The sequence below is a fragment of the Lichenostomus cassidix genome, unplaced genomic scaffold (assembly GCF_008360975.1).
Source record: "Lichenostomus cassidix isolate B80296 unplaced genomic scaffold, HeHo_3.0 HiC_scaffold_33, whole genome shotgun sequence".
Lineage (NCBI taxonomy): Eukaryota > Metazoa > Chordata > Aves > Passeriformes > Meliphagidae > Lichenostomus > Lichenostomus cassidix.
In genome coordinates this window covers 3,800,458-3,826,509 of record NW_028147632.1, presented here as the reverse complement: position 1 = coordinate 3,826,509, position 26,052 = coordinate 3,800,458, and the positions used below count along the sequence as shown (strand labels likewise).

General features: G+C 51.8%; 1 protein-coding gene across 4 annotated transcripts; it reads right to left on the bottom strand.

Moving 5' to 3' along the window:
• Positions 1 to 512: 512 nt before the first annotated feature.
• On the bottom strand, positions 513 to 25,252 carry VARS2 (valyl-tRNA synthetase 2, mitochondrial). Of its 4 annotated transcripts, XM_085047187.1 has the most exons (29): positions 24,993 to 25,252; positions 23,956 to 24,037; positions 23,579 to 23,679; positions 22,381 to 22,493; positions 21,893 to 21,959; positions 20,994 to 21,091; positions 20,147 to 20,228; positions 19,400 to 19,519; positions 19,205 to 19,316; positions 18,652 to 18,740; positions 17,979 to 18,069; positions 16,721 to 16,848; positions 16,069 to 16,172; positions 15,289 to 15,370; positions 14,688 to 14,764; positions 13,267 to 13,372; positions 13,107 to 13,224; positions 11,460 to 11,530; positions 10,536 to 10,661; positions 9,468 to 9,572; positions 8,959 to 9,027; positions 8,120 to 8,198; positions 6,462 to 6,592; positions 5,252 to 5,404; positions 4,048 to 4,245; positions 3,248 to 3,362; positions 2,615 to 2,787; positions 703 to 807; positions 513 to 610 (listed from the first exon to the last, which is right to left on the bottom strand). In XM_085047187.1, the coding sequence occupies exons 1-29, from the start codon at positions 25,233 to 25,235 to the stop codon at positions 530 to 532; spliced, it is 3,219 nt and encodes a 1,072-aa protein (XP_084903313.1). In that variant the 5' UTR covers positions 25,236 to 25,252; the 3' UTR covers positions 513 to 529. The 4 variants fall into 4 exon arrangements, with proteins under 4 accessions (XP_084903313.1, XP_084903312.1, XP_084903314.1 ...); XM_085047186.1 differs by having other exon boundaries at positions 13,107 to 13,372; XM_085047188.1 differs by lacking the exons at positions 513 to 610; positions 703 to 807 and adding an exon at positions 1,781 to 1,821 and having other exon boundaries at positions 13,107 to 13,372.
• Positions 25,253 to 26,052: the final 800 nt, after the last annotated feature.

The window sequence follows — 26,052 nt, the reverse complement described above, 5'->3', positions numbered from 1 at the left end:
AAATTTTGGGGTCTCGGCTCCTGATTTTGAGGTCTTGAGGTCCAATTTGGGATCTCAATGTCCAATTTTGGGATCTCAGACCCGAAATTTGGGGTCTCTGACCCGAATTTTTGGGGGTCAGAGCCCAATTTTGGGGTCTTGATGCCCAATTTTGGGATCTCAGTGCCCAATTTTGGGCTCTCAGACCCGAATTTTTGGGGGTCAGAGCCCAGTTTTGGGGTCTTGATGCCCAATTTAGGGATCCCTGACCCAAATTTTGGGCTCTCAGACCTGAATTTTTGGGGTCTCGATGCCCAATTTTGGGGTCTCTGCCCCGAATTCAGAAGCTCTGATCCGAATTTTGGGTTCTCAGACCCCAATTTTGGGAAATTTTTGGGATTTCTCAGCCGCTCTACCTCCCAGCTCCGTCTGCCGATCCCAACCCAGAGGGGGCGTGGCCTTTCTTTAGCCCCGCCCCCAAGTCCCACCCCCTCCCCAAGCCCCGCCCCCCAATTAACGAGGCCACAACCTCATTAATCTCATTTTTAATTTATTTTAATTCCTCCCCGCAGCTCTCCAAGGCCTGCAGAGCTCCCTGCAGGCGGCAGATTTCCGCTCTCACCACGGCGGCCTGAGGGGGACAAAGGGTTAATCATCGACCTAATTAGCGCTAATTAGGCCGCCTCGTTAGCCGGCCAGGGGCTAATTACAGCCCTGCCCCACCTGCTGCTGGGAGTTTGGGGTTTCTGGAAGGTTCCTGAGGCGATGCTGGAGTTTGGTGAGGCGGGAGAGGAGTTGGGCCTGAGAGGCCTCACGGTCCAGTAGGCCCTGAGGGGGAAAAATGGTGAAAAATGAGCCAAAAATGTCATCAAAATGTCACCAAAATCCCTGAAAATGTCATCAGGAGGGGTTTGGGATCCCGAAAATGGAGATTGGGAGCTAAAAATTTCATTAGAGATTGAAAAAATCCATCCTGAAATATCTAGAAAATCCATCTGAATGTCACTGCGAGGCCTTGAGGTGCAGCAGGCCCTGAGGGGGAAAATGGTGAAAAATGAGCTAAAAGCCAAAAAATGAGCCAAAAAATGAGCCAAAAATCCCAAAAAATGTCACCAAAATCCCTGAAAATGTCATCAGGAGGGGTTTGGGATCCTGAAAATTGAGATTGAGAACTAAAAATGTCATTGGAGATTGAAAAAATCCATCTGAATGTCACTGCGAGGCCTTGAGGTCCAGCAGGCCCTGAGGGGGAAAAATGGCAAAAATGAGCCAAAAATGTCACCAAAATCCCCAAAAATGTCCCCAAAAGTGGCATCAGGAGGGGTTTGGGATCCTGAAAATGGAGATTGAGAGCTAAAAATTTCATTAGAGATTGAAAAAATCCATCCTGAAATATCTAGAAAATCCATCTGAATGTCACTGCGAGGCCTTGAGGTGCAGCAGGCCCTGAGGGGGAAAATGGTGAAAAATGAGCCAAAAATGTCACCAAAATCCCCAAAAATGTCACCAAAATCCCCAAAAGTGTCACCAGGAGGGGTTTGGGATCCCGAAAATGGAGATTGAGAACTAAAAATGTCATTGGGAGATTGAAAAAATCCATCCTGAGATATCTAAAAAATCCATCTAAATGTCACTGTGAGGCCTTCAGGTCCAGCAGGCCCTGAGGGGGCAAAAATCCCAAAAAATGAGCCAAAAATCCCAAAAAATGAGGCAAAAATCCCCAAAAATATCATCAGGAGGGGTTGGGAATCCTGAAAATTGAGATTGAGAACTAAAAATGTCATCAGGAGATTCCAAAAATCCATCTAAATGTCACTGGGAGGCCTCAGGGTCCAGCAGGCCCTGAGAGGGAAAAATGGCAAAAAATGACGCCAAAAATCCCCAAAAATGAGCCAAAAGTCCCCAAAAGTGTCATCAGGAAGGGCTGGGGATCCTGAAAATTGGGATTGAGAGCTTTAAATGGCATTGGGGAATTTAAAAAATTCACTTTGAGATATCTAAATGTCAATGGGAGGTTTTGGGATCCACCAGGCCCTGAGCGGTTTGGGACACAAAAATTCACCCTGAGAGCCCCAAATGTCACTGGGAGATCCCAAAAATCCACCCTGAGGGCCCCAAATGTCACCAGGAGGGGATTTGGGATCCCAAAATTCCACCCTGAGGCTCTCGGCGTCCCAAAATGTCCCTCAGGCCTATCCTGGGTCCTCCAATATCCCACAATGCACCTGAACACTGCGAGGTCCTCCAATATCCCACAATGCCCCAAATCCCCAGTATCCCACAATGCTCTGGGTCCTCCCCATGTCCTCCAATATCCCACAATGCCCCTGAACCCCCTCAGGCCTTTCCAAGATCCTCCAATGTCCCACAATGCCCTGGAGCCACCTTAGGCCTCTCCCAGGTCCTCCAGTATCCCACAATGCCCCAGGACCCCCAATATCCCACAATCCCTGGTCTTTCCCGCGTCCTCCACTATCCCACAATGCCCCAGGACCCCTCAGGGCCTCCATTTCCTCCAGTATCCCACAATGCCCTGAAACCCGCCTAGGACCCCCAATATCCCACAATGCTCTGTGTTCTGCCCGAGTCCCCCAGTATCCCACAATGCCCCGCCCAGGCCCCGCCCCGCCCTCACCTGGATCCTCAGGTACACGAAACTCTCAGGCCCTGCTGGAGCTCCAACCCAGCCCGGCCCAGGCTCCTCCCCAGGTGGGAGGAGCTCCACAGGCCCCGCCCCCGAGAGCGTGCAGAAGGCGGGGCCTAGCAGCTCCAGCCAATCAGGAGCCTCCGCCGGGCGCTGCAGCAGCACTGCGGGGAAACCACGCCCACAACATGGCCGCCACCGCGCCGGCAGCCATCTTGGGGCGTCGGGCGGCCATGTTGGCCTCGCTAAGCATGCTGGGAGTTGTAGTTCCGCCCAATGGCAGCCATTTTGGGTGTCACAAGGCATGCTGGGAGTGGTTATCACTTCCGGCGGCCATATTGGCCACCCCAAGGCATGCTGGGAATTGTAGTCCCACACCCTTGCCCACCATCTTGGCTGCCCCAAGGCATGCTGGGATACATAGCACTCCATATTGAATCCCGCAAAGCATGCTGGGACACCCCATCGGCAGCCATATTGGACACACCCAAGGCATGCTGGGATTTGTAGTCCACAGCCTGTCAGCCATCTTGGCTGCACCAAAGCATGCTGGGATTTGTAGTCCCACGACCCTCCCCGCCATCTTGGCCGCCCCAGAGCATTCTGGGAGCCGCGGGGCCTCACCTGGGGGGTGGGCGGGGCCTCGGAGCCGGAAGGTTTCCCGCAATCCGCGCACGGCTCGGACCGAATCCAACATGGCCGCCACCTGAGCCTCCAGCTGGGGGTTGTGCCAGCGAGCCTGGGGGCGAAAAAACCCAAAAATCCATCCAGGGATACTCAAGAGGAATCCAAAAAATCCCAAAATCACACAGGGATAGCCAGGGTGAACCCAAAAAAAAATCCTAAAACCACACAGAGAGCCTCAGGTGAACCCAAAAAACCCCAAATCCACCCAGAACCACCCAAAAAGCCCCAAATCCACCCCAAAATCCACCTCAAATTCACCCCAAGAATCTTCCAGAACTCAGAATCTACCCAGGCTGCCAAAAATCAGCCTGAAACTTCTCAAAAATTCCCCAAAATCAACAAAATCTACCCCAAATCACCCCAAAATTTCCCCAAACACCCTCAAATGCCCCCAAAATCTCCCAAAACCCCAACCCCAACCCCAAAACCCCCCAAAACCCCCAAACCCCCAAAACCCCAAAACCCCCAAACCCCCAAACCACCCAAACACCCCAAAACCCCAAACACCCCAAACCCCCAACCCAAAATTCCCCAAAATCCCCCAAATCCATCCCAAAATCACCCTAAAACACCATAAATCTCCCCAAAATCTCCCCAAACCCCCCAAAATCTCCCAAAAATCCTCCCAAAACTCCCTCAAAACTCCCACAAATCCCCCCAAAATCCCCCAAAATCTCCCAAAACTCCCAAAAATCCCCCAAAATCTCCCAAAATCCCCCCAAATCCCCACTCCTCACCAGCCTCTGGGGGTCAGGGAACGAAGCTCTGCAGAGGGTGGGCGCAGGGCGGGGGAGGGGCAGGCGCTGCCAGAGCTCTTCGGCCACAAAGGGGACAAAAGGGGACAAGAGGCGAAGGCCAAGGTCACAGCAGGAGAGCAGCGTGGAGAGGGCAGAGGGACGGAGGGAGGGACACTGCAGGGACACCTTGGACACCTCCTGGGGAGGGAAAAAGCCAAAAAATGGGGTGAAAAACCAAAAAAGTGGGGTAAAACCCCAAAAAAAAGGGGTTAAAACCATCAAAAGTGGGGAGAAAAACATCAAAAATGGGGTTAAAAACCATAAAAAAATGGGATCAGGGACACCTTGGACACCTCCTGGGGAGGGAAAAACCCAAAAAATGGGGTTAAAAACAAAAAAAATGGGGTAAAAACCATCAAAAATGGGGTTAAAAACCCTAAAAATGGGGTCAGGGACACTGCAGGGACACCTTGGACACCTCCTGGGGACAGAAAAACATCGAAAATGGGGTTAAAAACTCCCAAAACGGGGTTAAAAACATCAAAAATGGGATCAGGGACACTGAAAATGGGGAGAGAAACGCCAAAAATGGGGACAGAAACCCCAAAAATAGAACAAGGATCCCCAAAAAAGGAGAAATTTTGGCAACTTTGGGACTTTTGGAACCACAGGGACCTCCCAAGGTGGGACAATGACCCCGAAATGGGACATTTTTCCCCAAAAAATGGGAATTTTGGGACTTCTTGGATTATTGGGATCTCCCAAGGTGAGACAGTGACCCCAAAATGGGACAAAGATCCCCAAAAAATGGGAATTTTGGGATGTTTTGGACTATGGGGATGTCCAAAAGTGGAACAATTCCCCCCCAAAAATGGGAATTTTGCAAATTTTGGGACTTTTTGGACTATGGGGATCTCCAAAAATGTCCCAAGACTCCCCAAAAAATGGGAAATTTTGGGATTTTTGGGAATTTTGGGACTTTTTGAACTATGGGGATCTCCAAAAGAGGAACAATTCCCCCCAGAAATGGGAATTTTGGGAATTTTGGGACATTTTCAACTATGGGGATCTCCAAAAGAGGGACAATTCCCCCCAAAAATGGGAATTTTGGGATGTTTTGGACTATGGGGATGTCCAAAAATGTCCCCAAGACCTCCAAAAATGGGGAATTTCGGGATTTTTTGGGGATTTTTTTGGGACTCACCAGGTAGACGTCGCAGAAGCTGCGCAGCCAGAAGTTCTGCACTGCTGCTGCAGCTGAATGGAATTCCAGAGATTCCAACCTCCTGCAGACCTCAGAGACAGTCAGGGAGAGGCGAGAGAGGATCCAGAGATCCATGGGGGAGCTGGGAGTGACCTGGGAAACGGGAATTTTGGGGAGAAAAATGGGAAAAACGGAAAAAAAATGGGAAAAATGGGAAAAATATGGAAAAAAACGGGTATGAAATGGGGATTTGGGGGGAAAAAAATGGGGAAAAAATGAGGAATTTGGGGGGGAATTGGAGTCTAGAGGATCCAGAGATCCATGGGGGAGCTGGGAGTGACCTGGAAAAATGGGAATTTTGGGAAAAAACAGGGAAAAACGCGGAATTTTGGGGAAAAAATGGAAAAAATATGGGAAGAAACAGGGAAAAAATGAGGAATTTTGGGGGGGAAATGGGGAATTGGGGTCTAGAGGATCCAGAGATCCATGGGGGGTTTGGAAATTACCTAGGAAAATGGGAATTTGGGGAGAAAATGGGGAAAAAAGCAGAATTTTGGGGAAAAAACGGGGAGAAATGGGAAAAATATGGGAAAAAATGGGGGAAAATGGGGATTTGGGGAAAAAATGGGGAAATTGGGAGAAAAATGGGGAAAAAAGGGAGAAAAATGGGGGAACTGAGGGGGAAAAAATGGGGAATTGGGAGAAAAATAGGGAATTGGGGTTTGGGGTGGTTTTTGGGGTTGTTTTTGAGGTATTTTGGGGTTTTTGGGGTTATTTTCGTGGGTTTTGGGCTCCCTGATACTGTTTTTGGGGTCATTTTTGGGGTATTTTGGTGTTTCTGGGGTTATTTTGATGGTTTTTGGGCTCCCCGCTGCTGTTTTTGGGGTTATTTTTGGGGTATTTCAGGATTTCTAGGGCTGGTTTTGGGGTTTTTGGGCTCCCCGACGCCGTTTTTGGGGTAATTTTGGGGGTTATTTTGAGGGTTTTTGGGCTCCCTGATATCATTTTTGGGGTTATTTTTGGGGTATTTTGGGGTTTCTGGGGTTATTTTTGGGGTATTTTGGTGTTCCTGGGGTGATTTTGATGTTTTTTGGGCTCCCCGGTGCCGTTTTTGGGGTTATTTTGGGGGTTTTTGGGGTCATTTGGGGGGTTTTTGGGCTCCCCGATTCCATTTTTGGGGTCATTTTTCGGCTATTTCCAACCCCCATACCTCCTCTGGGGGTTTCAGGGGCTCTCCCTGCCCCCCCAGGGCTCTCAGCACAAACCCAACTCCATTCCAGACTTTGTTGCAGAAGCGGCGCTGAGTCAGCACTGAGGCCACACCCAGCCGCAGCTCGGGGCCTGGGGGGGAAAGTGGGGTCACCAGGAACCCCCAGTATGTCCCAGTAAACCCCAGAGCAATCCCAGGAACTCCCAGTGACTCCCAGAGCAATCCCAGTGTACAGAGAAGCTTCTCCCAGTATGTCCCAGTAACCCCCAGAGCAATCCCAGTTACTCCCAGGAACTCCCAGTAACCCCCAGAGCCATCCCAGGAACTCCCAGTGACTCCCAGTAACCCCCAGAGCCATCCCAGTAACTCCCAGTAACTCCCAGTAACCCCCAGAGCCATCCCAGTATCCCCAAGAGCCATTCCAGTAATCACCAATAACTCCCAGTTACCCCCAGAGCCATCCCAGTAACTCCCAGTAACTCCCAGTGCACACACAGGCTTTTCCCAATATGTCCCAGTAGTTCCCAGTATCTGCCAGTAACTCCCAGAGCCATCCTAGTACCTCCCAGTAACTCCCAGTAATCCCCAGTGCCATTCCAGTAACTTCCAGTATCTCCCAGTTACTCCCAGAGCCATCCCAGTAATTCCCAGTAACTCCCAGTGCACACAGAAGCTTCTCCCAGTATGTCCCAGTAATTCCCAGTAACCCCCAGAGCAATCCCAGTGTCTCCCAGTAATCTCCAGTAACTCCCAGTGTACAAAGAAGCTTCTCCCAGTATGTCCCAGTAGTTCCCAGTATCCACCAGTAACTCCCAGTAACTCCCAGTTACCCCCAGAGCCATCCCAGTAACTCCCAGTAACTCCCAGTAACCACCAGGAGGGATTTGGGGGTCCCAGGGTGAATTTGGGGTAATTTGGGGCAATTTGGGGTAATTTGGGGCAATTTGGGGTAATTTGGGGCAATTTGGGGTAATTTGGGGTGGATTTGGGGCAATTTGGGGTGGATTTGGGGCAATTTTGGGTGGATTTTGGGGGTCCCAGGGTAATTTAAAGGACTTTGGGGTGATTTTGGGGTAATTTTGGGTGAATTTTGGGTAATTTGGGGTGGATTTGGGATAATTTTTGGGGTTTTTGGGTAATTTGGGGTGGATTTTGGGGTTTCTCTCACTCACCATCAGCACTCTGGCTGCACTCAGGGTGGATTTGGGGCGGATTTATGGGATTTTGGGGTCATTTAGGGTGAATTTCGGGGATCCCAGGGTAATTTGAAGTAATTTAGGGTGATTTTGGGGTGGATTTGGGGTAATTTTTGGGGCAATTTGGGCAATTTGGGGTGGATTTTGGGGGTCTCAGGGTAATTTAAAGGACTTTGGGGTGATTTTGGGGTGGATTTGGGATAATTTTTGGGGTTTTTGGGTAATTTGGGGTGGATTTTTGGGGTCTCACTCACCATCAGCACTCTGGCTGCAATCAGGGTGGACTTGGGGCGGATTTATGGGATTTTGGGGTAATTTAGGGTGAATTTCGGGGTCCCAGGGTAATTTAAAGGACTTTGGGGTGATTTTGGGGTGGATTTGGGATAATTTGGGGTGAATTTTGGGTAATTTGGGGTGGATTTGGGATAATTTGGGGTGGATTTTGGGGTTTCTCTCACTCACCATGAGCACTTTGGCTGCTCAAGGCCAACCTCAAGGCGTCAGCGCCGCACTCGGGGATTCCCTGCGGGAACTGACGGCTCTGCCGGGAATTTGGGGGAAATTTGGGGGATTTTGGGGTCCTGAGGCGTCTCAGAGGGGATTTTGGGGAAGATTTGGGGGATTTTGGGGAAGATTTGGGGTCTCAGGAAGGATTTTGGGAGATTTGGGGATCTTGGGGGATTTGGGGTGATTTTGGGGTCTCAGAGTTTGGGGTAGATTTGGGGATTTTGGGGGAGGGTTTGGGGGTCTCAGGGGGATTTGGGGGATCCTGAGGGGATTTTGGGGTCTCAGGAAGGATTTCGGGGAGATTTTGGGGATCTTGGGGGGATTTTGGGGAGGATTTAGGGGATTTTGAGTCATTTTTGGAGGTCTCAGGGGCAGTTTTTGGGGTCCTGAGGTCATTTTTTGGGGATTCTGGGGTCCTGAGGTGCCTCAGGGGAGATTTTGGGGGAGATTTGGGGAAGATTTTGGGGAGGTTTGGGGGATTTGGGGGATCCTGAGGGGATTTTGGGGAAGATTTTGGGGGATTTTGGGGTCTCAGGAAGGATTTCGGGGAGATTTTGGGGTCTCAGTGGGGATTTAGGGAAGATTTGGGGGATTCTGAGTCACTTTTGAAGGTCTCAGGGGCAGTTTTTGGGGTCCTGAGGTCATTTTTGGGGTGTTCTGGGTCATTTTTGGGGGTCTAGGGTTAATTTTGGGGGATTTTAGGGAGATTTGGGGTAATTTTTGGAGTGTTTTGCGTCATTTTTGGGTGTTTTGTAGGATTTTTGGGGTATTTTAGGTCATTTTTGGGGTCCCACCTGCCCTTTCAGTGCCACCTGCAGCTCCTGAGGATCCAAAATTCGACTCTGAAGTTTCTCCTGCAGCTCCTGGGGGAAGAAAACCCAAAAAAAACCCCCAAAAAACCCCCAAATTTTGGGAATTTGAGGCTCCTGGGAAAGGGAAACCCCAAAATAATCACCAAACCCTCCTGATTTGGGGGATTTTTCTGGGATTTTTGGGTTGTTTGGGGTGATTTTTCCAGGATTTTTTTTGTCAGATTTTGGGTTTTTTTGGGGGAGATTTTTATCTGGATTTTTGGGGATTATTTTGGGGAAATTTCTCTAGGATTTTTGTTGGATTTTGAGATTTTTTGAGGTGATAATTTGGGGATTTTTGTTCGATTTTGAGGTTTTTTGGGGGCATTTTTCTGGGATTTTTGTTAAATTTTGGGGGTTTTTTAGGGTTATTTTTCCAGGATTTTTTCTGGGATTTTTTTCAGGATAATTTGGGGTATTTTGGGGTTTTTTTGGGGTGATTTTTGGGGTACCTGGAGCGTTGCTCCCCCGATGACATCACGAGGATCGATGACATTTCCCAGAGATTTGCTCATTTTCCGTCCTTGGGAATCTCTGACCAGAGAGTGCAGCAGGACCTGGGGGGGTTGGGGACATTGGGGACACCGAAAACGGGGTTGGGGACATTGGAAATGGGATTGGGGACACCAAAAACAGGGTTGGGGACACTGAAAATGGGGAGAGAAACCCCAAAAATGGGGTTGGGGACACTGAAAATGGGGTTGGGGACCCAAAAAATGGAGTTGGGGACACGTGGGGACATTTGGGGACACTTGGGGACATCAGGGACCCCAAAAACCCAACGAAACCCTCAGGAATTGGGGGATTTTGGGACACTAAGGACATTTGGTGACCCTAAAGTGACCCTTGGGGACACCGATGGACATTTGATGACACTTGGGGACACCAGGGACACCAAAAACCCAACGGAACCCTCAGGAATTAGGGGATTTTGGGACATTGGTGACCCTGAAGTGACCCTGGGTGACCCTTGGGGACATCAGTGTCACTTGAGGATATCTGGTGACACTTGGGGACACTTGGGGACATCAAGGACCCTAAAAACCCAACCGAACCCTCAGAAATTAGGGGATTTTGGGACATTTGGTGACCCTTGGTGACCCCAAAGTGACCCTAAAGTGACCCTGGGTGACCCTTGGGGACATCAGTGTCACTTGAGGATATCTGGTGACCCCTGGAGACACTTGAGGACACTTGGGGACATCAGGGACACCAAAAACCCAATGGAACCCTCAGAAATTAGAGGATTTTGGGACATTAAGGACATTTGGTGACCCTAAAGTGACCTCGAAGTGACCCTTGGGGACATCAGTGACCCCTGGGGACATTTGGTGACACTTGGGGACATCAAGAACCCCAAAAACCCAACTGAACCCTCAGAAATTAGGGGATTTTGGGACATTTGGTGACCCTTGGAGACCCCAAAGTGACCCTGAAGTGACCCTTGGGGACATCAGTGACCCTTGGGGACCCTTGGGGACACTTGGGGACCCTTGGGGACACTTGGGGACAGCACTGACCTGGGAGAAGGGCAGCTGGCCAGTCAGCCTGTGGCCCAACATGACCATCCTGGCCACCCAGAAGAACAGGAGGTCACTGCCGGTCAGCAGCACCGAGGTGGGGTAGAAACGGCCAAAGTCAGCGCTCTGGGGACACAAAGGGACAGCTGGGGACATCGAGGGGACATTCAGGGACATTGAGGGGTCATTAAAGGGACGTTGAGAGAACATGGAAGGACATTTGGGGACATTAGGAACCATTGAGAGGACATTGGGGACACAGAGAGACACCAAGGGGACACAGGAAGGACATTGAGAGGACGTTGGGGACACAAAGGGACACTTGGGGACATCGAGGGGACATTCAGGGATATTGAGGGACACTCAGGGACACAAAGGGACAGTTGGGGACACAAAGGGACACTCAGGTGACACTAAATGCCACCCAGAAGAACAGGAGTTGGGGTAAAAATGGCCAAAATCAGCACTCTGGGGACAAAGTGACACTCAGGGGACATTGAGGGGACATTGAGGGACATTGAGGGACACTTGGGGACATTTGGGGACATTGAGGGGTCATTAGAGTGACCTTGAGAAGACACTGAAGGACATTTGGGGACGTTAGGAAGCCATTGAGAGGACATTGGGGACACAGAGAGACACCAAGGGGACACAAAAGGGACATTCAAGGGACATTTGGGGACATTGAGAGGACGTTGAGGACACAAAGGGACACTTGGGGACATTCAGGGGACACTTGGGGACATTTAAACACATTGAGGGGACATTGAAAGGACATTAAAGGACATTGAGAAAATATTCAGGGAACAACGAGGGGACATTTAGAGACATTTGGGGACATTTGGGGACATTGGGGGTATTTGGGGACATCGAGGAGGCATTGAAGGGACATTGAGGGGACATTTGGGGACATCAGGGTCTCACCTGCTGCGGCCAGCCCAGGGAGGCAAAGGGGAAGAGAGCAGAGGAGAACCAAGTGTCCAGAACGTCAGGGTCTGGGGACAGAAATGTCACCAAATGTCACCAAATGTCACCAAACCAAACACACAAAACACCAAACACCAAAATGTCACCAAATGTCACCCAGGGACCCCAAGGTGTGCAGAATGTTGGGGTCTGGGGACAGAAATGTCACCAAATGTCACCAAAATGTCACCAAATGTCACCAAAGGTCACCAAAATGTCCAACAAATCAGTAACCAAAATGTCACCAAATGTAACCAAAATGTCACAAAATGTCACCAAATGTCACCAAAATGTCACCAAGTGTCACCAAGTGTCACCCAGGGACCCCAAAGTGTCCAGAACATCGGGTTTGGGGACAGAAATGTCACCAAATGTCACCAAAATGTCACCAAAATGTCACCAAAGTGTCCAGAATGTCAGGGTCTGGGGACACCAAAGTGACCCCAAAGTGTCACCAGGTGACCCCAAAACCCCTCAGGCTCTGTTTTTGGGGTTTCCCCTGTTTTTGGGTGTTTTTAGGATATTTTTGGGATGTTTTCAGGGTGATTTTGGGGTGTTTTTAGGATTTTTTAGGATGTTTTTAGGGTATTTTTTAGGATATTTTCAGGATATTTTTAGGATATTTTTTGGGTATTTTCGGGTGGTTTTTAGGGTATTTTCAGGATAACTTCAGGATTTTTTTAGAGTATTTTCAGGGACTTTTTGGGATATTTTCTGGATGTTTTTAGGGTATTTTGGGGATGCTTTTGGGGTATTTTCCGTGGGATTTCTGGGTAATTTTCAGGATATTTTTGGGATATTTTCAGGGTATTTTTGAAATATTTTTTGGTTATTTTTGGGATATTTTTAGGATGTTTCCAGAACACTTTCAGGATAGTTTTGTGACGTTTCTGGATTATTTTTAGGGTATTTTCAGGATATCTTCAGGATATTTTTGGGATACTTTTAAGATATTTTCAGGATATTTTTGGGACATTTTCAGGATATTTTCAGGATATTTTTGGGATACTTTTGGGATATTTTTATGGTATTTTCAGGATATTTTTGGGATATTTTCAGGATATTTTTGGGATACTTTTAGGATATTTTCAGGAGATTTTCAGGATATTTTTGGGATATTTTCAGGAGATTTTCAGGATATTTTTGGGATGTTTTTAGGATACTTTCGGGATATTTTTGGGATACTTTTAGGACATTTTTGGGATACTTTTAGGACATTTTTGGGATACTTTCGGGATATTTTTGGGATACTTTAGGATATTTTCAGGATATTTTCAGGATATTTTCCGGATATTTTCGGGATATTTTTAGGATATTTTTGGGATACTTTTGGGATACTTTTGGGATATTTTTATGGTATTTTCAGGATATTTTTGGGATATTTTCAGGATATTTTTGGGATACTTTTAGGATATTTTCAGGAGATTTTCAGGATACTTTTAAGGTATTTTTAGGATATTTTCAGGATATTTTTGGGATATTTTCAACATATTTTCAGGATATTTTCAGGATACTTTTAAGATATTTTTAGGATACTTTCAGGATATTTTGGGGACATTTTTAGGACATTTTTGGGATGTTTTTAGGGCATTTCCAGCCTCTCACCTTGCTCCAGCTGCACCTCCTCAGGCTCACACCCCAAACTCCTTGCTGCTTCCTGCTTTGCCTCCTCCTCGCTGCGTCCCACAAACCAGGGACCCTCCTGGGGACATTGGGGACCCTCCTGGGGACATTGGGGACCCTCCTGGGGACATTGGGGACCCTCGGGGACACCCTGGGGACAGCTGGGGACACCTTGGGGACGTTCAGGGCGCAGCTGGAAGGCTGGGATCCGATGGCCCCACCAGAGCTGCCGGGAGAGACACCAATCCCTGCAAAAAGGGACATTTGGGGACGTTTGGGGACATTTGGGGACAGCCTGGGGTGGCAGCGAAACGGGAGATGAAATGGGGAGGATTTCAGCCCAAAATTCCTGGGATTTCTCCCCAAAATGGGCAGAAATGACCCCGAAATTCCCAGGATGATCCCCAAATGTGACCCCAAAAGGGAGGATTTTTTTCCCCAAAATGGGCAGAAATGACCCCAAAATGTGACCCCAAAAGGGAGGATTTCCCCCCAAAAAAGTAACCCTAAAAAGGGAGGATTTACCCCCAAAATGTGACCCAAAATGTGATCCCAAAAGGGAGGATTTCCCCCCAAAACGGGATCCCAAAAGGGGAAAATTTCACCCCAAAATTCCCAGGATGATCCCAAAATGTGACCCTGAAAAGGGAGGATTTTTTTTCCCCAAAACGTGAAGAAATTATCCCAAAATGTGACCCCAAAAGGAGAGGATTTCACCCCAAAATGGGCAGAAATGACCCCGAAATTCCCAGGATGATCCCAAAATGTGACCCCAAACCAGGAGGATTTCACCCCAAAATGTCACCCCAAAAGGAGAGGATTTCCCACCAAAAATGAGACCCAAAAGGGGAAAATTTCACCCCAAAATTCCCAGGATGATCCCAAAATGTGACCCCAAAAGGAAAAGATTTTTTTTTCCCCAAAATGGGAAGAAATGATCCCAAAATGTGACTCCAAAAGGAGAGGATTTGATCCCAAAATGTGATCCCAAAAGGGGAAAATTTGACCCCAAAATTCCCAGGATGACCCCAAAATGTGACTCTAAAATGGGTGAAATGACCCCAAAATTAACAGAAATGACCCCAAAATGGACAGAAATTACCCCAAAATGCCCAGAATGACCCCAAAAATGGGCAGAAATGACCCCAAAAAGGACAGAAATGATCCCAAAATATGCAGAAATTACCCCGAAACACCCAAAATTACCCCAAAATGGACAGAAATTACCCCAAAAAGGGCAGAAATTACCCCAAAACAACCAAAATTACCCCAAAAAGGACAGAAATTACCCCAAAAATGAGCAGAAATGACCCCAAAAAGGGGAGAAATGACCCCAAAATGACCCCAAAACACCCACAATGACCCCAAAATGGATAGAAATGACCCCAAAATGCCCAGAAATGACCCCAAAATGCCTCAAAATAGGCAGAAATTACCCCAAAAAGGGCAGAAATGACCCCAAAATGACCCCAAAAAGGACAGAATTGACCCCAAAATGACCCCAAAACACCCAAAATGCCCCAAAAAGCCCAGAAATGACCCCAACTCCCCTCCCCCACTCACCCCACATTCTCCATCCAGGTTTTCCAGTTTTTCTCGTGGAATTTGGGGACAAGGCGGAGCTGGCCTGACGTCACCGCCTGGGGACAACGGGACAGGTGGCACCCCTGGTGTCCCCAAACACCCCAAACGTCCCCAAATGTCACCCCCAGGTGTCCCTAAACACCCCCAAAATGTCCCCAAATACCCCAAAATGTCCCCAAAATGTCACCCCCAGGTGTTCCCAATGTCCCCAGACACCCCCAGGTATCCCCAGTGTCACCTCAGGTGTCCCCAAACACCCCAAAATGTCCCCAAGCACCCCAAAATGTCCCCAAATGTCACCCCCAGTGTCCCCAAACACCCCAAAATGTCCCCAAACACCCCAAAATGTCCCCAAACACCCTGAAATGTCCCCAAATGTCACCTCCAGGTGTCCCCAAACACCCCCAGGTGTCCCCAGTGTCACCCCAAGGTGTCCCCAAACACCCCAAAATGTCCCCAAACCTCCCCAGGTGTCCCCAAACCCTCCCAAATGTCCCCAGACACTCCCCAATGTCACCTGCAGGTGTCCCCAAACACCCCCCAGATGTCCCCAGTGTCCCCCAGTGTCCCCAGATGTCACCTCCAGAGCCTCCTTTGCCATCTCCTGGCAGCTCAGGAACCACTGGCGCTTGGGAAGGAACTCCACGACGTCCCCAGAGCGGCTGTGGGGACATTTGGGGACATTGGGGGACATTTGGGGACATTTGGGGACACTGGGGACATTTGGGGACATTGAGAGATACTTGGGATATTGGGGACTTTGGGGACATTTGGGTCATTTGGGACATTGGGGGATTTAGGGACATTTGGAGACATCGGGGACATTGGGGACACTGAGGTGACACATTGGGGACATTGGAGATATTGGGGGATTGGGGACATTGGGGACACCCAGGGGACACTAGGGACACCGAGGTGACACCATGGGGACACTGGGGGCATTGGGAGATTTGGGAATATTGGGGACACTGAGGGGACATTGAAGACATTGGGGACACCATGGGGACATTGGGGACACTGAGGGGACATCAGAGACACCATGGTGACACCATGGTGACACGCTGGGGACATTGGGGACACCGAGGTGACACACTGGGGACACCAAGGTGACACCTTGGGGACATTGGGGAACACCGGGGTGACATCTTGGGGACACTGAGGACACCGAGGTGACACCTTGGGGACATTGGGGACACTGAGGTGACACCGTTGGAAACATTGGGGACACCGAGGTGACACATTGGGGACACTGGGGACACAGAGGTGACATCTTGGGGATATTGGGGACACTAAGGTGACACACTGGGGACACTGGGGACACCCAGGTGACACCCAGGTGACACCTTGGGGACAGTGGCACCTGCAGAGCGGCAGTGTCATCGCGTGGTCCTGCACACCCCGCAGAAGTCCCTGCTGGGCCAGAGCTGCCACCACCTGCTCACGGGCCTGGAACCTGGGGACACCCTGGGGACAGCGGGGACATCGCTGGGACACCGGGGACATTGGGGACATTGGGGACATTGGGGACATTGGGGACATCATTGGAACATTGGGGACGTTGGGGACATTGGGGACATTGCTGGGATATTGGAGACACTGGGGACATTTGGGGACATTATTGGGATATTGGGGACATTGGGGACATTGGGATATGGGACAGCGTTGGGGACATTGGCTCAGATTTGGGAGCAGTTTGGGGACAGTTTGGTGCCACTTTGGGGCCATTTCAAGGCCATTTTTGGGGCCACTTTGGGCTCATTTTTGGGATTTTTTGGGATCACTTTGGGCCCATTTTTGGGATTTTTTGGGATTTTTGGGTTCATTTTTGGGATTTTTTGGTTCCACTTTGGGCTCATTTTTGGGCTCATTTTAGGATCTTTTTGGTATCACTTTCGGCTCACTTTTGGGATTTTTTGGGTCCACTTTGGGCTCATTTTTGGGATTTTTTGGGTCCATTTTTGGGATCTTTTTGGGGCACTTTGGCCGTTTTCAGGACAATTTCAGTGCCATACCTGCAGCCACCCTCCTCCCGGGGGACACAAAGTGCCATCGTCCCCAATGACCGAGAGCAGGGGCAGCCCGTGGGCTTTGGCCAGAGCCAAGTCCTGGGGACTGTGGGCTGGAGTGACCTTCACTGCCCCTGGGGACAAAGTGACATCTGTGTCACCTACTGTCACCTCCTGTCATCTACTGTCAACTATCACCATCTATTGTCATCTATTTGTCACTAATTGTCACCCAGTGTCACCCCAAGGTCCTGGGGACTGTGGGCAGGAGTGACCTTCACTGCCCCTGGGGACAAAGTGACACCTGGGTGACACCTGGGTGACATCTGTGTGACACCTGTGTCACCTGTTATATCCTACTGTCAGCTATTTGTCATTTATTGTCACCTATTGTCACCCATGGTCACTGCCAGGTCCTGGGGGCTGTGGGCTGGAGTGACCTTCACTGCCCCTGGGGACACAGTGACGCCTGTGTCACCCTCAGTGTCACCTATTGTCACTCCCAGTCCATCCCAGTATAAACCAGTTCCCTTTTTCTCCCCAAAATCCCCATTTTTGCCCCAAAAATCCCAATTTTTTACCCTAAAATCCCCACTTTTCACCCTAAAACCACCATGATATTTCCCCCAATCCCCTCCCAGTCCATCCCAGTGGTTCCCAGTTTGTTCCAAATCCTTCCCAGTTCATCCCAGTATAAACCAGTTCCCTTTATCTCCCCAAAATCCCCATTTTTGCCCCTAAAATCCCCATTTTTCACCCTAAAACAGCTGCAATTTTTCCTCCCAGTCCCTCCCAGTCCATCCCAGTCCCTCCCAGTATAACCTAATCCCCTCCCAGTCCATTCCCAGTCCCTCCCAGTTTACCTCAATCCCCTCCAAGTTTGTTCCCAGTCCATCCCAGTCACTCCCATTTCCTCCCAGTCCATCCCAGTATAACCCAATCCCCTCCCAGTCCCTCCCAGTTCACTCCCAGTTTACCTCAATCCCCTCCCAGTTTGTTCCCAATCCATCCCAGTTCACTCCCAGTCCCTCCACACTCCTTTCCAGTCCCTCCCAGTTTATCTCAATCCATTCCCAGTCCATCCCAGTTCATTCCCAGTCCCTCCCAGTTTGTTCCCAGTCCATCCCAGTTCATTCCCAGTCCCTCCCAGTTTGTTCCCAGTCCATCCCAGTCCCTCCCAGTTTGTTCCCAGTTCCCCCAGTCCCTCCCAGTCCCTCCCAGTCCCTCCCAGTTTGCTCCCAGTTCCCCCAGTCCCTCCCAGTACCGGTGCCCAGCTGGGGCTCCACGCTGCTGTCCATCACCACAGGCAGTGAAGCTCCACTGAAAGGATTTCTCACCCGGCGGCCATGCAGGTGCTGAGGGGGCGTGGCCAGCTTTGACCACGCCCCCTGACCACGCCCCGTCCCTTTAAGAGCCTCCCGATAAGCCACGCCCCCTTTGGGGTGGAGCCACACCCAACCAATCGCTGCAGGGCTACAAGGTAGCCACGCCCCTTGTTCAATAAGCCACGCCCACCATTAGGCCACGCCCCCGAGTTATTTGATGCAGTAAAGCCACGCCCCCACATGACCACGCCCCTTTATTAAGCCCCGCCTCTTTTCCTTACATGGAAAGGGTTGCAAAGGGGGCGGGGCTAAGAGATAACAGCCAATGGCTGCCCTGCAGGAGGCCACGCCCCCTCCTGCAAGCCACGCCCATAAAGCCACACCCACCTGTGTGAGCCACGCCCACCCATCCATCAAAGCCACGCCCACAACACAGACCACACCCATCCTGCTAAAGCCACACCCACCAAGCCCCACCCACCCCAATTTTGGGGTCCCCAAAGGCTTTCTGTGTCCCCAAGGCCACACCCTTCAGAGGCCACGCCCATCCCAGACCACACCCACCCTGACCACACCCCTTCCGACCACACCCACCCAGGCCCCGCCCCTCACCAGGTAGCGAGGGTCCCTGGGGTGCACTGCCACCGCCACGTCCCCAAAAATGGTCTCTGGCCTGGTGGTGGCAACGGGCAGCTCCAGCCCTGGGGACAGCAGGGGACAGGTTGGGGACAGTTAGGGACAATCAGAGATGGGTTGGAGACAGTTAGGGATACATTGGGGACAGTTAGGGACACTTAGGGACACATTGGAGATAATCAGAGATGGCTTGGGGACACTCAGGGACACTTTGGGGACACTCAGGGACAGTCAGGGATACATTGAGGACAGTTAGGGACACGTTGGGGACAATCAGAGATGGCTTGGGGACACTCAGAGACACGCTGAGGACAGCCAGGGACAGGTTGGGGACACTTAAGGACATTCAGGGATGGGTTAAGGACACTTAAGGACAGCTTGGGGACACTCAGGGACACGTTGGGGACATTCAGGAACACCCAAGCACATGCCACCAACCCAGTCCCTCTTCCCTGTCCCCAAAGCCACCCCCAGGTGCCACCCAGAGTGTCCCCAGTGCCACCACCCCAGTGTCACCAGTGTCACTCACCATCATCACCCTCCACAGGGTAGGCGAAGGTGACAAGGACACCGAAGGTGACAGGCTGGGGACAGCTGGGGACATTCAGCACCGTGGGGCCTGGCAGGACTCGGGACTCCACCTGGGGGACAGTGGGGACATTCAGGGGACGCCCTGGGGACACCCAGGGAGTCCTGGGGACACTCGGGTGACACTCAGGGACACCTCGACGTCGGCCAGCGCGGATCGCAGGTGACAACTCCAGGTGACAACCCTGAGGTCCCTCCGGATCAGGCCAGCCTGGAAGAGTCGCACGAAGGCCTCGGTGACAGCCTGGGAGAAACCCTGGGGACACAGGGGACACTCTGGGGTGACCTGGGGGGAGTTTGGGGACAGTTTGGGGACAGTTTGGGGAGGTTTGGGGTGATTTGGGGGAGTTTGGGGCACTCTGGGGACAGTTTGGGGACAATTTGGGGACAATTCAGGGAGGTTTGGGGTGATTCGGGGGAGTTCAGGGGAGCCTGGGACACTTGGGGACACTTTGGGGACACTATTTGGGGGAGTTTGGGGACAATTTGGGGACAATTTGGGGACAATTTGGGGACAATTTGGGGGAGCCTGGGACACTTGGGGACACCTGGGGACACTTTGGGGACAGCTTAGAGATGGTTTGGGGGAGTCTGGGGACAGTTTGGGGACAGCTGGGGAGATTTGGGGCACTTTGGGGACAATTTGGGGGCGTTCAGGGCAGCTGGGGACACTTTGAGGACAGTTCAGAGAGGTTTGGGACACTTCAAGGACACTTGGGGCCACTTTGGGGACACTTCATGGAGAGTTGGGGACAATCCAGGAGAGTTGAGGACAATTTTGGGACACTTTGGAGACACTTCAGGAAGAGTTGAAGAAACTTTGGCACAGCTGGGGACAGTCAGGAGAGCTGGGGACAGTTTGGGGACATTTGGGGACACTCACGGGGTCCATGGTGAAAGCACTGCGGCTCCAGTCCAGCGAGGCTCCCAGAGCTCTGAGCTGCTGAAGGATCTCAGTGCCACACCTGGGGGGACAGAGCCACCTGAGTGTCCCCAGGGTGTCCCCAAGGTGTCCCCAGTGTCCCCTGAGTGACCCTAAGTGTCCCCTGAGTGACCCCAAGTGTCCCCAGGCTGGCCTCAGAGTCCCCAGGGTGTCTCGAATGTCCCCCAATGGCTCCAATATCCTCAATGTCCCTGAGCGTCCCCGAGTGTCCCCAATGTCCCCCAAGTGTCCCCAAGTGTCCCCAATGTCCCGAGTGTCACTATTGTCCCCTCAGTGTCCCAAATGTCCCCAATATCCCCATTAATGTCCCCAAATGTCCCCAATCCCCTCAATGTCCCCAATATCCCCATTAATGTCCCCAATCCCTCCAATGTCCCCAAATGTCCCCAAATGTCCCCAATGTCCCCAATGCCCCCATTAATGTCCCAATGTCCCCAATCCCCAAATGTCCCCAATATCCCCAATGTCCCTAAATGTTCCCATTTTCCCCAATGTCCCCATTAATGTCCCCAATTTCCCCAATCCCTCAAATGTCTCCAATGCCCCTATTAATGTCCCTAAACGTCCCCACTGTCCCCAACATCCCCAATCCTCCATTTTTCCCCATTTTCCCCAATGTCCCCAATATCCCCAATGTCCCCAATAATGTCCCAATATCCCTACTAATGTCCCATTTTCCCCAATGTCCCCAATGTCCTCAATCCCCCCAATGTCCCCAATAATGTCCCAATGTCCCCAACCCCCCCGATGTCCCCAGCTGTCCCCGCAGTGCCACCCTGTCCCTCACCTGTCCTTCCAGCTCCACACCTCCTGCAGGAACTCAGCTCTGCTCAGCTGCTGCCGGCGAACGGCTCGGTGCTGCCAGAGCCAGCGCTCCACCACCGCCTGGGGACAGTGGGGACATTGGGGACATCATTGGGGACACTGGGGACACACTGGGGACACAGCCAGAGCCAGCGCTCCACCACCGCCTGGGGACATTTGGGGACATTGGGGACATTGGGGACATCATTGGGGACATTGGGGACACTGCCAGAGCCAGCGCTCCACCACTGCCTGGGGACATTGGGGACATCATTGGGGACACTGGGGACATCATTGGGGACACTGGGGACACTGCCAGAGCCAGCGCTCCACCACCGCCTGGGGACATTTGGGGACATTGGGGACATCATTGGGGACACTGGGGACAGCCCTCGGTGCTGCCAGAGCCAGCGCTCCACCACCGCCTGGGGACAGTGGGGACATTGGGGACATTGGAGACATTGATAGGGACACTACCAGAGCCAGCGCTCCACTACCACCTGGGGACATCGGGGACATTGGGGACATCATTGGGGACATTGGGGACATCATTGGGGACACTGGGGACACACTGGGGACACTACCAGAGCCAGTGCTCCACTACCACCTGGGGACATCGGGGACATTGGGGACATCACTGGGGACATTGGGGACACTGCCAGAGCCAGCGCTCCACCACCGCCTGGGGACATCATTGGGGACATTGGGGACATCATTGGGGACATCAATGGGGCCATCAATGGGGACATTTGGGGACACTGGGGACATTGGGACTTTTGGGACATTGGTGGCATTGGGGACATCAATGGGATATTGGGGACATTGGGGACATTGAAGACATTGGGGACAGTTTGGGAACATTTGGGGACACAGGTGACTCACCTGGGTGGCGATGCCAGCATGATCAGTTCCAGGGACCCAAAGGACATTCCAGCCCTGCATCCTCCGCCTGCCCCAAAAACACCCCAAATAACCCCAAAATACATTCAAAATAACCTCAAACCATTCCCAGAATATCTCCAAAATATAGCCAGGAAACACCCCCAAAATAACCCCATAACACCCCCCAAAAAAACCCCAAAACCCACCCAAAATAACCCTCAGACCCATTGAAAATATATCCAAAATATCCCCCCAAAAACAACCCCAAAATCCACCCAAAATATTTCCAAACTTCACCCAAAGTATCCCCAAAAACCTCCCAATCCCTCTCTGACCCCAAATCCCCCTAAACCCTGCTGACCATCAGACCACAACGTCCTGCAGGATCCCAAATCCCCCAAAAAGCCCCTAAAATTCTGCCCCCAAGTGCCCCAAAATCCCACCCAAACACCCCCAAAATTCCCAAAAAACCCCAAAACCGCACTGACCATCTGACGAGGATGTCCTGCAGGGTCACCCCCAGGGCGTGGCCCAGGTGTAAGGTCCCGGTGACATTGGGGGGTGGCAGCACCAGGCTCAGCACGGGGGTGTCACCTGGGGGCTGGGGAGGGGACAGGGGAATTTGGGGAGGGGGCTGACCCCCCCCAGGGGATTTTTGGGGTAATTCAGGTGATTTTTGGGATCCCCCAGGGGATTTTTGGGGTAATTCGGGTGGTTTTGGGGTCATTTAGGTGTTTATTGGGTTCCCCCAGGGGATTTTTGGGGTCATTCAGGTGGTTTTTGGGGCCATTTGGGTGATTTTTAGGACACCCCAGGTGTTTTTTTGGGGCAATTCAGGTGATTTTTGGGATGCCCCAGGTGTTTTTTAGATCCATTCAGGTGATTTTTGGGACCCCCAGATGCTTTTTGGGACCATTCAGGTGATTTTTGGGATCCCCCAGGTGTTTCTTGGGGTTATTCAGGTGGTTTTTGGGACCCCCAGGTGTTTTTTGAGGTCATTCAGGTGATTTTTGGCTCCCCCAGGTATGTTTTTGGACCCCCCCAGGTGATTTTTGACACCTCCCAGATAATTTTTAGCTCCCCCCAGGTGAGTTTGATCCCCCCAATTATTTTTTTGGACCACCCAGGTGATTTTTTGGGTCCTCCAGGATGGTTTTTGGGGTCCCAAGTGATCACTGAAGCCCTCAGGTGTGTTTTTGTTCCCCCCAGGCGTGTCTTTTACCTCTCCAGGTGTGTTTTTTGGCTCTCCAGGTGAATTTTTGACCTCCCCAGGTGATTTTCAGATTCCCCCAGGTGTGTTTTTGGTCCTCTCAGATGTATTTTTGACCTCCCCAGGTGATATTTTGGCTCCCCAGGTGTGTTTTTGGACTCCCCAGGCGTGTTTTTGTTCCCCTCAGATGGATTTTTGAACTCCCCAGGTGATTTTTTGGCTCCCCAGGTGTATTTTCAGATTCTCACAGATGTGTTTTTGGCTCCCCAAGTGTGTTTTTTGCTCCCCCAGGTGTGTTTTTGATCTCCCCAGGTGTGTTTTTGTTTCCCTCAGATACATTTTTGACCTCCCCAGGTGATTTTTTGGCTCTCCAAGTGAATTTTTGACCTCCTCAGATGAACTTTTGGCTCTCCAGGTGTATTTTTGGATTCCCCCAGATGAATTTTTGCCTCCCCAGGTGTGTTTTTCCCCCTCACCTGCTCAGGTGGGCTGAAGATTCCACTTCTCTCCCACCACTGGTACCAAGCAGCCTCAACATACCTGGGGCTGTACTGGGGGGGCAGCGGAACCGACGTGGCTGTGACCCCAAAAATGTCACCTGGGGGGTGACAGAGCCACCACCCCCTGGGGACACCCAAAAACCCCAAAAAATCCACCCCAAATCCATCAAAAACTCCAGAAATCCACCCAAAATCCAGTCAAGACCACCTAAAATCAACCCAAACCACCCCAAATCAACCCAAAATCAACCCAAATCTATCCTAAATCAACCCAAATCTATGCAAAGTCAACCCAAAATCCACCCAAACCTCCCCGAATTCCCCCAAACCTCCCCGAATTTCCTGCTCCATACCCTTTTTGCCGTCAGGCTCCAAGGGGTGCTGATATTCCACCTCTGCTTTGGGGGTCCAACCTTTGGGGAGAGGTCTGGGCTCCTGGGGAACCAGTATGGACCAGTATGAACCAGTACGGGCCAGTATAAACCAGTATGGACCAAAACAAAGCAGTATAAACCAATGTAGACTAATAAAATAACAATAAACCATTTCAAACCAGTATAAACCAGCATAAACCAGCGTTCTCCTCACCACAACTCTGGCCCAGTGTCCCCACAGTGTCCCCCAGTCCCTCCCAGTCCATCCCAGCGTCCCCCTGTCCCTCCCAGTCCATCCCAGTGCTTTCCAGTTCAATCCCAGTCCCTCCCAGTCCATCCCAGTCCCTCCCAATGTCCCCCCTGTGTCCCCCAGTCATTCCCAGTCCCTCCCAGTATCCTCCCAGTGCCCTCTAGCCCTTCTCCCAGTGCTTCCCAGTCCCTCCCAGTCATTTCCAGTCCACCCCAGTCATTCCCAGTGCCCTGTGACTGCCCTCCCAGTCCCTCCCAGTGTCCCACCAGTCCATCCCAGTGTCCCTCCAGTGCCCACCAACCCCTCTCCCAGTACCCCCCAGTGCCTCCCAGTTCCCCCAGTACCCTCCGGCCCCTATCCCAGTCCCTCCCAGTGTCCCCAGAGTACCCTCAAATGTCCCCCAGCCCTTCTTCCACTGTGCCCCAGTCATTCCCAGTCCCTCCCAGTACCCTCCAGCCCCTCTCCCAGTGCTTTCCAGTCCCTCCCAGTGCCCTCTAGCCCTTCCCAGTCCCTCCCAGTGTCCCACCAGTCCACCCCAGTGCTTCCCAGTGCCCTCCAACCCCCCTCCCAGTCCTTTCCAGTCCCTCCCAGTGCCCTCCAGCCCCTCTCCCAGTGGCCCCCAGTCCTTCCCAGTGTCCCTCAAGTACCTTCAGGTGTCCCCCAGTCCCTCCCAGTGCCCCTCAGCCTCTCTCCCAGTCTCTCCCAGTCCCTCCCAGTGCCCTCCAGCCCCTCTCCCAGTCCCCCCCAGTCCCTCCCAGTTCCCCACCTGCCCCGCCGCTTTCCCCTCAGCTCTCTCCCTCCTCAGCCGCTGCCGCTTCTCTCGCTGCTCGCGGCCGCGCAGCCTGGCGCGCTCGGGTTCATCCCACGCGGGGCTCTCCCCGGGAACGCTGGGGGTCCCCGGCGGGGGAATCGCGGAGCTGCAGGGCCGAATTTGGGCTCTGCGGCCGCCGGGAACCCCGAAAACCTTCGGGGCGCCGAGAGCGCCGCGCCTGAGGGAGGGCGCCGCCATCTTGGGGGGGGCGGCACCGTGAGGGCGGGAAGGGCGGGAACAGCGTCACGTGATGGGAGCCAAGCCGGTGATTGGCTCGCGTGATGAGGGAAAGGCGGTTAAACCGGCGTCACGTGATAAGGAAAGGGCGGGAACAACGGAGCGACTGGAATAGTATTGGAGTGGAGTCACGTGACCAAGGAAAGGGCGGGGATTGAGGGTGTGGGCGTGGTTAGAGGGAGGGGCGTGGCCATGCGCGAGGCAGGGCGGGAAAGGGGGCGTGGCCTCGGCAGCGGCGGCGGCGTGGAGTGAGATTTGGGGAAATTTGGGAGAATTTGGGAATTGGGGATTTTGGGGAAATCGGGGTGAGGGCGATGGGGAGGCTGGGGGACAATGAGGGTTGGCGGTAAATGGGGGATTTGGGGTAGTTTTGGGGATTTTGGGGGAATGAGGATTTTGGGGTAATTATGGGATTTTGGGGTAATTAGGGGGTAATTGGGGGTTAGAGGCGAGCAATTGGGGTGAATTCTGGGATAATTGAGGGCTGGGGGGAATTAGAAGTGGGGGTGTAATTAGGCTCTGGGGATAATTAGGGTTTGGGGTTTAATGGGGAATATAAGAGTAATTAGGGGCTGGGGGTTTAATGAAGAATATAAGGGTAATTAGGGCTGGGGGCAATTAGGGGCTGGGGTTTAATATGAGACAATACAGCAATAATTAGGGGCTGGGGGCAATTGGGGTCTGGGGGTTTAATGAAGAATATAGCAGTAATTAGGGGCTGGGGGCAATTGGGGCTTTTGGGGGTTTAATGAGGAATATAGCAGTAATTAAAGCCTGG

Coding starts and splice junctions, on each gene's coding strand:
- VARS2 (XM_085047186.1), bottom strand. CDS start 25,235: ATGGCGGCGCCCTCCCTCAGGCGCGGCGCTCTCGGCGCCCCGAAGGTT. Junction 18,070..18,651: donor CCAGGGACCCTCGCTACCTG/GTGAGGGGCGGG, acceptor ACGCCCCCTCAG/CACCTGCATGGCCGCCGGGT. Junction 4,246..5,251: donor GCTTCTGCGACGTCTACCTG/GTGAGTCCCAAA, acceptor TTCCCTCCCCAG/GAGGTGTCCAAGGTGTCCCT.